We start from the raw sequence: 14348 nt of genomic DNA on the forward strand, positions 1-14348 counted from the left end.
TGCAATTTCATCCATTCCCAGAGACCCTCAGAGCATAAATCCCAAGTACTTTGTCGCAAACACCCATCCCACTTGTACAGTGAAAAAATTACTGACTTTGTAGTCAGAGGACCTGGGTTCAAATCCTATTTCTGATGCTGCTTGTGTAACCTGGGGCAAGTTCCTTAACCACCTTGGGCCTCATTTTCTTCCCCTGTAAGATGAGGAAATTGGGCTAGATGATGTCAGAGTTTTCTTCCATCTCTAAATCTGTAAACCTGTTACCCACTCTGAATTGATTTAAGGTAACATACTGTTTATGATATTTGTAGCCTAGTATGGCTTTAAGAGTTTTCACCTCTTTGAAGTAATTAGGGTAGCTAGGTGGTACAATAGATAGAGTGCTGGACCTGGGGTCAGGAGGATACGGGTTCAAATCCTGTCCTCAGACATTTGCTAGCTTTGTGACCCTGGGAAAGCCACTTAACCTTTCTTTGGGGAGTAATAATAGCACCTACCTCCCAGGTTGTGCGGATCAAAGCAGGTGATAATTCTAAAGTGCTTAGCACAGTATCTGGCACACAGTAAGCACTTTGAGCTATCATTTTTATTATCATCCTCATTTGCTTTGTAACTGCCTTGTAAAGTGGAGGTTAGGAATGTAGTCTGACTCGGGAAAGAACCTAACTAGCCAATCTCTTCTTTGAACTTGTGGTCATGATTTAATCAGTTGAGTTAGTCCTTAAATCTCTTTCCTTGTGCTCCCTACACTGGTCATGAGTACAGGTGCATGATATTTTGGTAGGGAGGGGAAGAAGAAGCAAGAAGAGGGAAGGAGGGAAGGAGGGAAGGAGGCTTTAGAGGGACCAGGCAGCAACCCAAGTGTCAGGGGTCTGCCTGTGGCAGTCTTGGTGACAGATTCCCAAATTATACTTGAAATTTTAGTCCATTGCCTTGAACATTTTCTGCATAAAGACTGTTCATCACCTCATAAGGCTGCCATTTGAACCATTGGACAGTAAAATGGTAAGGTGGGGCCATGTGGCTTTTGATGAGGAAATGTTTGCAAAGCCATGTATACTTAGAGAGTTTTGGTTTTGGGGTTGTTTTATTTATTCATTTTAGATTTTGCTTTTTGGAGGGGGGAAGGCAGGGCAATTGGGGTTAAGTGACTTGCCCAAGGTCACATGGCTAGTAAGTATTAAGTGTCTGAGGCTGGATTGATCTCAGGTCCTCCTGACTCCAGGGCCATGCTCTATTTACTGTGCCACCTAGCCACCCCAAGTACTCAAATCTTTTAAAGGGAATTATTTTGTAAGCACAAAAGTGTTAGAAGTTACATGTTTACTTGTATGTCTATTAGTAGTCTGGCTGCATTGTTGGTTTTACTAAGTAAGAAGTTAATCATTTGAAATTTTTTTTTCTTTTTATCATTTATTTCTCCTGATTTTCTCTTGCGTTCCAAATGGTGTGGCCACTGCCTCTTTATTTTAGTTGCCTTCCAGTACTTCACAAATATAAGCGTAATGTAGCGATCTCTTTTCTTTTCAGTTGGAAGCCTCAAGAGAAGCTGGTGCAGCAGCACTGAGAAATGTTGCTCAGAAATTATTTGAGAGCTATCATAAACAGTCTGAAGAATTTAGGAAAAAACACGAAGATGATAAAAAGTTACTACAGGTATAAAATCCCTTCTCTCATCAAAAGCTAGTCTTCTCCGTCTGTCCAATTTCTTCCTCAGAAAATTGAGCATAAAAGAGTTAAGGGCAAAGACTACAAATTTCTAAGTGCCTCAGAAGCAACATCTGAGCTGTAGGTGTAGACATGATATTTGTGTGTCTTCATTCAGCCCTGGGCTGTGGTCAGATAGGCCTGTGGTCCTGTGCACTCTCCTGGGCTACTGCAGTGTGACACTTTGGAAAGAGCCCTGGCTCTGGAGTCAGGGAACCTGTGTTCAAATCCTACCTCGGACTATTAGGGGAATGGTTCCAGATAACCTCTGGTCCGTTGGGGTCCCTTCCAACTCTAGGTACATGATATTATGGTCTTTCTACAGTATGAACAGAACTGATTTGGACATAATTATCAAGCCAGCAAATTTCTCCTTAAGTATCTCTCCAGTTGCCTGGTGTGGTCATGCTGCCTTGGCTTTCCCTGCTGTGATTTTCTTTTTTTTTTTTTGAAGTTTTACATAGTTTATTCATGGTCAGATGAAGAATTATCTTCACAGATAAACATAATCCATAGTGCCTTTTATTCCTTCTTTTTGCCAGCACCGACATTTGCCTTTGCAGTACCCCTGACTTTCTTCATTCTGTTATTGCGTTCCTTTCACTGCTTTCTTGATGTCTTTTTCTCCTCATACAGGCCATGCCTTGCAAGTCTGTGCTTTGGTTCACTTTTCTTTGCATAGTCAAGAGAATCATAAATCATGTCAAAGCCTGTTGTTTTGCCACTACCAAAATGGGTTCTGAATCCAAAGACAAAAATGACATCTGGAGTTGTCTTGTATATCTTGGCTAGTTTTTCTCGAATTTCAGTCTTAGGCACTGTGGCCTTTCCAGGATGAAGGACATCTATAACCATCTGTTTACGCTGAAGAAGTGTGTTTGTCATGAACTTCCTGGTTCTGATGGTTACAGTGTCATTCATGGTGGCGGCTGGCTCCTTGACCAGTAGGAGAGGGAAAGGCCCCTGCTGTGATTTTTGAGAGCCTGATGTCTGATGTCTGACAGCAGGTGCTTAACTAGGTGAACCTATCTTAGAAAAGGGGTTAGCCAATGGAAACAAGGTCTTTGGCCCACACAGAATGGTAGTAAAGCTAGAAATATCAAACAAAGTTACAGGAAAGTGGGGAAATTATTTCTGGATAGGTATGTCATAGTCTTCATCTCAGTTTTGCTGCAAACTAGTGATTTAAGCAAATCATTTTACCTTTTGGTATCTTGGTTATTCATTTATGAATTTAGGAGATTGACTTGTCCCATTTGCAAGGTCTCTTACAGCTCCAACATTTTTTTTAAAACTTTATTTATTTATTTTCAATATTTTTTTACCTGAATATATATTTATGGAATAAAACATTTCCATAACATAATAAAAAGATGATTGTATGTAAAACTGCAAATCTACTGAGCATAACTTGCTATTCCTTTCAAATATACAACAAAGTTATCATGTACATTTCTTTTTTTCTTCTTTTTTTTCCTTTCCTCCCCCCACCCACCTCAGAGATGACTACCATTAGGCACAAATAGGGATAAATATATGTATGCATGTATGTATATACATATATGCCTGTGTGTATGTATGTGTATATGTCTATAAACATGTGTGTGTTTGTATGTATGTATATATATTATTATTCTATACATACCTCTATTTATCAGTTCTTTCTCTGGTTGCATATAGCATTTTCTTCATATGTTCTTTATAGTTAATTTGGGTATTTATAATAGTCAAAATAGCTTAATCACTCAAAGTTATTCTTTAAACAATGTTACTGTTATTGTATACAATGTCCTCTTATTTCTATTCTCATCAGCTCCTATGTTCTAAGATACTATGAGACCTTCCTTCCTCTAAAATGCTTTGACCTTTCAGTATCCCTCAACTTGTTAAGTAAGATTGGGGTGCTGTGTGAGCCTGAGTAAGCTCCTGAAAGATTAAATGGTGTAGCATAATAGTTGGGTTCATTTTTTTGGTTATACTTTCTGATTTCTGAGATGTATAATAGAGAATAAAACTTTCTTTTGTGAAATCTTAGTTATAAATTAATTGAAATTTTAATTTTACATTTAAAAAATTATCCTTTTTCTGTATGAAGGGGAAGGGGAAGGGGAAGGGAAGGGAATAAACATTTATTGCACTTCTCACAATGACCCTGGAAGCTAAGTGCTATTATTATCTGCATTTTACAGTTGAGGAAACTGAGGCCAACAGAGGTTAATTAATTTGCCCAGAGTCTCACTGGTAAGTGTTTGAGGCTGGATTTTAAATTAGGTCTTCCTAACTATAATAGTAACAACATTTGAAGATCCCCTTGTATTGGAAAGCTAACAGGTATTTAGCACTTAGTTTCAAGTTCATGATTGTGTTAAGTATTAAGATCCAGAACTTGTGAATCCCACAGTGGGATGAACTTACTGACATAACAGGAAGGAACAGGACAGAGAGGAGCTAATACCTTATATAAAGGACAGCCCAAGATAGAGAGGCCAGAACTGCTTGGAGTGAGCTTCTGGAAGCTGGACTAGTACTGCTGGAAAGAGAGAAGAGAACTGAGATCTGAGAAGAAATGAGAAAGAAATGAGAACGAGGACTAAACTGAGAATTGAGAAGAGCTGAGAAATGAGAAGAGAGAACTGGGAGGAGGCTGTCTGCTGTTTTGGTGTTACTTTGTCAGATTCTTCTGCTAATAGAGAACAGTGCTGTTGTTGTAGAAGCCCTGGGACCTTGCTGCTGGTTCAGAAGCCCTGAAAGAGGATTTTTTTGTGTGTTTATAGAAATCCTGAAGGAGGGTCTTGCTGATGATTTCAGAGGTCCTGGGACTGTACCGATGATTTGTGTTGAGTTCTCAGATCTTGTTGGTTGGTCTGAGTTGATTTCACAGGCAGAAAGTGAATTGATGAGTATACCAGCAGTGTGTATGAATGTTATCGTAGCTTTGTTAAGCTTTTTCTTCCTAGGAACAGAAACTGTGAAGGACTTGAGGTGGACTAGACACTGTGAACTTCAGTGAGGAACAGGAACTGCACAAGAAGCTGGACAAAGATCTGAGAGCTGACTGCCTTTGAAATCAGGTCACAATGTGATAGATTTGGGCAGGAGCTGGGACCGTGGAAGAGGAACCATGGAAGCTGAGAACCTGCCTCAAATCAAGATGAAAAGACCTCTCCTTGGGTATTTAATGCAAACCAGAAGATCATGATTTACTAGGGGTGGAGAACTTTGACCTTTATATTTAGGTGACTGAGTTAAGGACTTACTAATTAAGGATGATTAGAAATTAATCTCCAATTAAGAGAAAGAAGACTTTTTGATTGAAGAGATTAAGACAAAGTGACCTAGGGGTGTAAGACTTTGACCTTTGTACTTTGTGTCAATTAAGGAAGTTTGCCTCATTAAGGGTGATTGAATTAAGGACTTACTAAATGAATGTTATCTTTTGCTTAAAACTATGTGATCACTTTGGTGAAAATTATGTGACCATTTTAACAATAAGTTGTTATGCCATAACATTCTGAATGCTGTAGTTTGATTTCTGTCAATGTTTTGCTTTAATTTACTGTTGAATAAATAAACAGTTCACTATACTGTGTAATCAGAACCTTGAAAGCTTTTCACAGCAATAGTGCTCTGGAAGGCTGCTCGTGCTTGGCTTTACACTGACTAGACCCAGCACTCTACCCGCTAGTCCAGTGCCTCAAGGCAGGATATTCACATTACCTATTGTTACTATTCTAGTTTGCTTTAAGATTATTAGAATATTTTTTTGAGAATTATTATTGCATAGTCCAGTTTAAAGAGCTTTAGATTTGGAATCAGATTGCCCCAGGTTAAAATCCCATCTGATGATTATCTTCTATGTCTTTGGGCAGAAAATTTAACTTCTCTAGGCCTCAATTTCCTCATCTATAAAATTAAAGAGTGAGCAATTAGGTAGCTTCTAAGGGTCCTCCCAGCTCTAAATCTGTGACCCACTGATCCTTCCATCACCATATCTCCTTGTAAGGTATTACATATTTACTTACGCAGTTATTCTTATATTTTTCATATATCAATTCTGGAACTTGATAAATATTTTTTCTTTCATCCATTTTTTTGAGGGGTGGAGAAGGCAAGGCAATTGGAATTAAGTGACTTGCCCAGGGTCACACAGCTAGTTAGGTGTCAAGTGTCTGAGGCCAGATTTGAACTCAGGTCCTCCTGACTTCAGGGCTGGTGCCCTATTCCCTGCATCACCTAGCTGCCCCACTTTCATCCATTCTTAAAAGAAACTGCATGTTTCAATGATTTCAAGCCACTTTTAAAGGAAACATTGATTTTTAAAACTGTTATATGTTTTTGCAATCCCTTTCCTCTCATTGAAAAAATTGTACAAGAAAAGCTGATAGTTGGTGCATAGAAACTGACAAAGTGTTTAGAAATGAATACTCTTACCTTGACAACTGTGTTTTCCACCCACAGGTTAGCAACCTTGAAAAAGAACAGAAATTCAAACAACGTACAGAAAGTTTGAAGCAAGCAAATGAAAGACTGGAAGGAAAGCACAGACAGATCACCGAGCTGGAAAACCTTGTGCAAAGAATGGAGGAGGTAAGCACAGAGAAGCTGGAAGCTGATCCAAGTGAAGTTAAACAAAACCTACAGCAGAACACTGAAACAAATGAGAAATAACTCACAATATGGGAAAATGAAAACTTTTATTTAGTTAGTTTAATTTCATCAGCTGAAGGAATTGTAATGAATTGTGTTCATAGCTACACCATTTTAAATTGCACTCCACTGCAGTTATTTTTCATAGAAATGCAACATTGTAATAATGTATGCAGACCTTTTGAAAGCACAAACAGAAAAGACTTGAGATTATGGGTTGTAGTCTCCTTGTTTGTGGTTAGGAAATCAGGATTTTAAAATGAAACCTTTGAGATATTAAAGTTACTTTCCCTCCCCACTCTTTTTTGAAGATATCGGGTACAGTAGCTATTGAACACTCCATATATTGTCAGATTTTTTTTGTTATGTTCGTTAGTTTTACTCAGTTTTTTTTCTTCTCCTTTTTACCCTTATTATAGGGTGAAGAAGGAGATAGATGGAGTGGGTAACTTAGGTAGTGTAAAAAAATTTAAATTAGTTTAGAAAAAAGAAGAAAAGGAAAAAAAGGAGAGTCAGACTAGGGTTAATTTGTATACTAAATGTACTATGCACAATTCTTTGAGTAGGGCAGAAAAAGAGGACTATCTGTGAAACCATGGCTCTCTACATCTTGATTTTGAAAAAAATTATCTTTTATTTTAAAATTCCTTATACTTTCATATATCCTTATCTCTGAGAGTCATCCCTTATAGCAGAGTTTTTTTTAATGAAAAGAGGAATAAGTAAAAACAAAATTCAGCAAAACAAATCAATAGATTAAAAACGTCTGACATATATTCTAGCGCCTTCCCTCTCTTTATTATTTCCCATTTATTCTGTATATAGCTTATTTGTATATAATTCTTTACATATTGTTTCTTCCCATTGGATTGTGGGCTCCTGTCTTTTGCTTTCTTGGTATCCCCAGTGCTTAGCACAATGTCTGACACATAGTACACACTTGATGAATGTTTCTTGACCAACCATGGGCTACCTTGGTAGGGAGGGAGTATCTTCTCATATCTCTTCTTTTGGAGACAAGCTTGTTTATTAAACTAAAAAATTTTTTTTTCAAGTAAGAAGCATTTATTTTCTCAACCCTATTGGAAAAAGAAGAATAACAAAATGTTTCTACAAATATGCATAGTCAAGCAAAACAAATTCCCACATTCTCATTATGCATGAGTCTGGTTACATGCTTCATATCTTTCCTTTTGAATTATGATTGGGCATCACATTGATTGGAGTTCTTTAAGTCCATCAAAGTTGTTTGTCTTCACAATGTTATCATTGTATAAATTATCCTTCATGTTCAGATCACTTGATTCCACAAAAGTTCGTTTAAGTCCTTGGTTTCTCTGAAACCATCCCTTTTGTCATCTGTTTTTTTAAAAAAAATACTTATTTACTTTTGGTTTACAACATTCACTTCCACAGTCCCTCGAGTTTCTAATTTTTTCCCCTTCCCTCTCCTCCCTCCTTCCCCCTGCTGGTGACATGAAATTAAATATAGGATCTACAAATACCTTCACATTAAACATTAGTCAGGTTGTAAAGAAAGATTATAACCAATGGAGTGAACAATGAGAAAGAAGAAACAAAACAAACCCCAAAAAAAAGAGAAAGTAGTTTGCTTCCATCTGCATTCAGACTCTGCAGCTCTTTCTCTGGACGTGGATAGCCCTTGCCTTCATGAGTCTTTTGGAGTTGTCTTATAACCTTGTGTTGCTGAGAGGAGCCCTGTCCATCAAAGTTAGTCATCATGCAATCATTGTGTCTATAATTGTGTACAAAGTTCTCCTGGTTCTGCTCTCCTCACTTAGCCTCAATTTATATGTCTCTCCAGGTTATTATAAAATCTGTCTGCTCCTCATTTCTTATAGCACAATAGTGTTCCATTACATTCATATACTACAACTTGTTTACCCATTCCCCAATTGATGGGCATCCCCTTGATTTCCAGTCTTTTGCCACCACAAAAAGAGCTGCTATAAACAATTTTTTACAAACAGGTCCTTTCTCCACTGCTATGATCTCTTTGGGATACAGTCCTAGAAGTGCTATTGCTAGGTCAAAGGGTATATACTTATTTATAGCGCTTTGGGCAGAGTTCCAGATTGCTCTCCAGAATGGTTGAACCAATTCACAACTCCACCAACAATGCATTAGTGTTCCAATTTTTCCATGTCCTCTCCAGCATTTATCATTTTCCTGTTTTGTCATTTTAGCTAATATGACCAGTGAGATGTGGTACCTCAGAGTTGTTTTGATTTGCATTTCTCTAATCAATAGTGATTTAGAGCATTTTTTCACTTGATGGTGTTCCCTGAGTTGCCAGTGCTCTGCCACCACAGAAAGAGCTGCTTTAAATATTTTTGCACATATGGCTCCTTTTACTCACTCTTTGATTTCTTTGGGGGTATAACCTTAGCAGTGGTATCACTGGGTCAAAGGGTATGCACAGATAACTTTGGAGTCATAATTTGAAATCAATTTTTTGGAATGGATTTACCAGGTTCCAGTTCTATCAGTGGAGTATTAATGTGCCTGTTTTCCCACAGCCCTTCCAATATTTGATATTTCCTTTTTTTTTTTGGTCAACTTTGCCAATCTGACAGTTGGTTAGTTTCATTGTTTTGTGATTCTTTTGACTTACATAATTGCAGTCTTTGTGAATATTGTTTTTCTGACTTTGCTTCAGTTTGCATTACTTCATGTAAGTCTTTCCATGTTTTCCTGTATTCATCATATTTTTTTTCTTATAACACAGTTATATTCCACAAACAAAGGGCATTTATTTTATTTCTAATTCTTTGCTGCCACAAAAATGTTGCTATAAATATTTTGGTATACGTGGGGCATTTTTTTGTATGTTGTTGACTTCCTGAGTATGACTAATAAGGAATCTCTGGGTCAAAGTATATGGATCAGGGGTGGGGAACCTGAGGCCCCAAGGCCACATGTTGCTGGCCCCAGAGTCAGAATGACCTGAGTTCAGATCTGGCCTCAGACACTTAACACACACACACACACACACACACACACACACACACACACACACACACACACTAGTCGTGTGACCTTGAACAAGTTACTTAACCCCAATTGCCCTCCAAAAAGCAAAAATAGATAAGTAATTTTGATTTAATATCACTCCCCCCACCAAGATAACACATTTCTATCCAAAGTAGAACAGAAAGAGGACTGTGTGAAACTCTGAATCTCTATTACTTGTTTTTAAAACTTTTAACATTCTTTTTAAATCTCTAACTTGTTTTTAAAATATATATAATAAATTAAATGTGTTATTTTGAAAGCTGTCTTGTTTTTAAGTTTCTTTCTGAACTTTGTTGTATTCTCTTTTGGGCATTTATAAAGAGGCTTTAAAGATTTATTTTTGCTAGGAATTATTCCCAGGGTCCAGGGGAGCCAGTGTAGGTTGAATAGGGAGAGCTCAACTGGCTATCCTGTCCCCAAAATAGATGGTCAATACAGATTCAAAGATTTTTATCCTAAAAAATGTAGGTTGATTTTCTTAGCCATGATATGTAGTTTTCATCTATCTGCTTGTCCCTTATGTCTTGTTTTTTCACTTTTTCAAGTACATTCTGTAACAGAATAAGAAATTGTACTTGTAATAGCTCTGTGCCCAGTGTCAGTAGTTAAATGGCACCAAATGTTGTCAACGCCAACAGGGCTTGCATTGCTTTTCCAACAGTTGTGATGAATTATGTGTTGTTACCTAGCCTCTCCTAGGACCACAACCATAGATTTGTAAGATAGCTGGTTGGGTTGAGATATATTATGTGATCACAGAAGCATCAGATTTATTAAAAGGATCAAACCAATAAGCTTAGCCTCATTGTCGTTCAGTCGTTTTTCAGGCATGTCCAACCCTTTATGACCCCACATGGGATTTTCTTGGCAGAGATACTGAAATCTTCCCTTTCCTTCCCCAGCTCATTTTACAGATGAGGAAACTGAGGCAAGCAGGGTTAAGTGACTTGCCCAAGATCACATTGCTAGTATGGGTCTGAGACCAGATTTGAGCCCAGGAACATGAGTTTTCCTGACTCCAAGCCTGTCATTCTATCCACATCCCACAGGGGCCATCTTAAAGATACAGTCCCTATGGATGCTGAGGTCCTATTTTGTACTGGTTGTATCAGACCTCAACTATCTATAGTCATCTCCATGTTCTGAGATGAGCCAGAGTTCTGTTCTTGCTAGATTACTTTGGAATTATGGTTCTTAAAGTTGGTTATCGTTGTCCAGTCCTAGCTTTCTTTACCAATAGCTTTCTTTACCATAAACAATATGCATTGTTTTGTATTTTATGTTTTTGCTGAAAGATTTAGCTAATAATTTGTAGTATTAGAGTATTTAATCTTAACATTATATGATAATAATCAATATTTATATTTAAGTTAAATATGTTAAGTATTTATTATTATTATTTTGCTTTTTTTGGAGGGCAATTGGGGTTAAGTAACTTGCCCAAGGTCACACGGCTAGGTTTATTTTTGTGTGTGTGTTAAGTCTCTGAGGCTGGATCTGAACTCAGATCCTCCTGACTCTGGGGCCGGCACTCTACTCACTGTACCACCTAGCCACCCCTATTATTATTATTTAAATTAGGTATATATTTACCATAAGGTTTACAAAGCACTTTACAAATATTTTCTCATTTGATCTTCACAATAGCCCTGGGAGGTAGGTGCTAGCATCATCCCCATTTTACATATGAGGAAAATAGGATAGAAGTTTCAGTAACTTGCTCAGGGTCTCAGATTTTAACTTAGGTCTCCCTTACTCCAAGTCCAGCCCTCTATTCACTAGCTGCCTCTTCAATTTCAAACTAATATGGTATAAAGAATGTTTAGTATTAATTAATGGAAAGTATTTTTGTTGTGGAATTAGGACTTGCTAATAGGAAAGCTTGATTAACTGATTTCCATTTTAAATAGTAAGTCAGAAACTTTCCTCAATGGGAGGCTTCAATACTTAAAGTAATTTTATTTAAAAAAATTTTTTTAACATTCTTTTCTTTTTAAGTTTTGAGTTACAGATCCTTTCCTTCCTACTCGCCTCTCCCGTCACATATTGAGAAGGCACATAGTATATCAACTATACTCCTGAAATCATGCAAAATATATTTCCTTATTAGCCATATTGCAAAAAAAAGTGAGAAAATTGTCCTTTGATTTGCACTCAGACCGGTTCTTTCTCCAGAGGTGGATAGCATTTTTTTCCATCATGAATCCTTTGGAATTGTCTTGGATCACTGTATTGATCAGAGTAGCCAAGTCTTTCACAATTGGTCATCATTACAACGTTGTTGTTACTATGCACAATGATCTGGTTCTTCTCGCTTCACTTTGCATCAGTTCCTTATAGATCTTGCCATGTGTTTTCTGAAACCACCTTTTTTTTCATTTCTTATAGCACAATAGTACTTCATGATCATATACACGATTTGTTTAGTCATTCCCCAATTGATGGATATTCCCTCAATTTCTAATTCTTTGCCATCACAAAAAAAAGCTGTTTTAAATATTTTTGCACATACAGATCCTTTTCCTTTTCCTTTGATCTCTTTGGGGTACAGACAGACCTATTAGTGGTCTTGCTGGATCAAAGTATATGCACAGTTTTATATCCCTTTGGGCATAGTTCCAAATTGCTCTCCAGGATGGTTAGACCAGTTCACTATTCCATCAGCAGTTAATTAATGTACCTATTTTCCCTTATCCTCTGAAGAATGTCATTTCTGATAAGTATTCATTGGTACCTGAGAATTGTTTTAATTTGCCTTTCTCTAATTAGTAGTGACTCAGAACCTTTTTATATGACTATAGATACCTTTGGTTTCTTCTTCTGGAAACTGCCTATTCATATTTTTTGACTGTGTATCAATTGGGAATTGGCTTTTAGTTTTATAAATTTGACTCAGTTCCTCACATATTTGAGAAATGAGGCCCTTTTTTCATTGTCTTTTTATGATATATAATATATATAATGTATGTAATGTTCAGTGTATATTATTCTATGTCTTATTATATATTATATATGATGTTATATGTAATATAGATTTTATTATTTCACGTACCTGATTCTTCAGGTAACTTTAATGGTCTCCACATTGGATGGTCTCTTTTTTGAGACAAATCACAGCTTCTCTGTAACTTAGTACATGTTCTTTGAGAGTTGCTTTGATCAATGGCTCCATTACTTTGCATCTGTGAGAAAGAGAACCTCCATTCAGATCCCACCTTTGACAGTTATTACTTGTGTGACCCTGATCTGAGCCTATTTCCAGATCCAGAAAATAAAGAGATTAGACTAAATGGTCTCTGAAGCCTATAGAGTTCTAGATCCACAATCCATATAAAAAACCTTCTGGGTGATAGCCTGTTATTGAACTTAGCTAGGCTGTTCCTCAGACAGCAAGCTATTCAATCCCTCATTGGGCCTGTATTTGAAGCCTTCCATGTTGGTGAGATTTATCAGAGCTTTTCTTCACAGGCCTGACTTTCTAGATCTAAAGTTCTGTATCTGTCTTCCTCTTCATTTAATTCTCTGTAGGTTGGAACAAGAAGTTCTACATGCTTTAGGGTATAGGTGAGTAGGAATCCCCAAGCCCAGTCATACCAGGTACAGACCCCCTTCTCATAGTACTATAGCTGGCAGGTAGGCTTCCCCTGGAGGATGACTCATTTTCTATTTATTTGAGTGAATTTCTGCTATGGTAAATAGCCATTAGTAGTGTGACATTTGGTAATGAGCATATTACTTAAAATCATCACCATCTGTCCCACTTTAATCAACCATGCAGTGAGAATAAATTCTGCTAATACAGTGATAAGCAAGCAAAAAGTCCAAAAGGGGGATTTAATATGGGCATATGTTTGTTTCTCAATTAGTGCATTTCTTTTTTTTCTTTTTTAAGCAATTGGGTTAAGTAACTTGCTCAAGGTTACACGGCCAGTTATTTTTTGTGTGGGTGCCAAGTATCTGAGGCCGGAACCGATCCCGAGTCTCCCAACGTCAGGGCCGGCATTCTTACTCACTATGCCACCTGGCCGCCCCTCAATTAGTGCATTTCTATAATGTTTTCTCATTAGTTTTCTGGTATCAGCTATAGACAAGCTAACATATTTGGCTTTTTTGCATTTTAGAATCAGAAGGAGCACTAGAGCTCATCTAGTCCAATTCCTTCATTTTAAAGATCAGGAAACTGAGGCACAGGTAAAGGAAATTCTTTTTCTCAAAGTTGCAGAGCTGATATTGAAAGTGTTCAGCCCATCTCTCCAGGATCACACCCTTATCACTAATCAGTGTGGTTCCATTAGCACTGAATAGTTGAAATGTACCATATGTCCTGGGGCACTGAGAGGTTGAGTGACTTGTCCATGGTCACCCAGATGGCAAGTGACAGCAGAATGGGCTCCTGACTTTAAGACCACTTCTGTGTCTCCTGTGCTGCTCTATAGCTCCTGTGATCCTTTAGAGGAGAGTCAGAATGGGGATGAAGATAAAGGTAGGGATGGTAGAGATAGGACAATAGCTGAAATCTCCCTCACCTGGGCTGCCCACCGGGTGGTGCTGTGGGCTGCCTTTGGCTTTCAAGAGGAACTTTGTCCATACAAAAGATAGCTGACTAGAGAATACACTGTGCTCTGGGGCTTTCTGCTTGCCAGAGTTGAAACATTAGAAGGTGAGGCAAGCCCAAAATGTATGGTTAAGGTCACTGCTAGACCCTGGCTTCTGATTATAGAGGTAATTCTTAGCATTTGAGGGGGGTTGCCCAGTAGGGTCCTGAGGTCAGTTGGGAAGAATATACGTGCCGAAGAAAAATTCATTTCCATGACACAACATTTAAATAAATAAATACATACACACATATAGTATATTATATATACTTATATATGTGTGTGCATACACATGTATACATACACATAAACTTCATATCTAAATACATATTTAAATAAATTTATATTAATAAGTAATTTAAA

The 14348-nt window shown here is 37.5% G+C and overlaps 1 protein-coding gene and 1 pseudogene across 2 annotated transcripts in view; one reads left to right on the plus strand and one right to left on the minus strand.

The window, feature by feature from the left end:
- The window catches only part of LOC138173790 (coiled-coil domain-containing protein 68-like), a 91646-nt gene that overhangs the window by 51337 nt on the left and 25961 nt on the right, over window positions 1–14348 (plus strand). For both annotated transcript variants that reach the window (XM_069103899.1, XM_069103890.1), the window contains 2 exons: window positions 1531–1656; window positions 6166–6294. In XM_069103899.1, the coding sequence (XP_068960000.1) occupies window positions 1531–1656; window positions 6166–6294 (255 nt within the window). The remainder of the gene's footprint in view (window positions 1–1530; window positions 1657–6165; window positions 6295–14348) is intronic.
- LOC138173787 (small ribosomal subunit protein eS24 pseudogene) lies at window positions 2140–2667 on the minus strand (annotated as a pseudogene).

This window comes from Petaurus breviceps, unplaced genomic scaffold (genome assembly GCF_028583685.1).
Source record: "Petaurus breviceps papuanus isolate PSGF00001 unplaced genomic scaffold, PetGlider_PUasm1.0 129, whole genome shotgun sequence".
Lineage (NCBI taxonomy): Eukaryota > Metazoa > Chordata > Mammalia > Diprotodontia > Petauridae > Petaurus > Petaurus breviceps.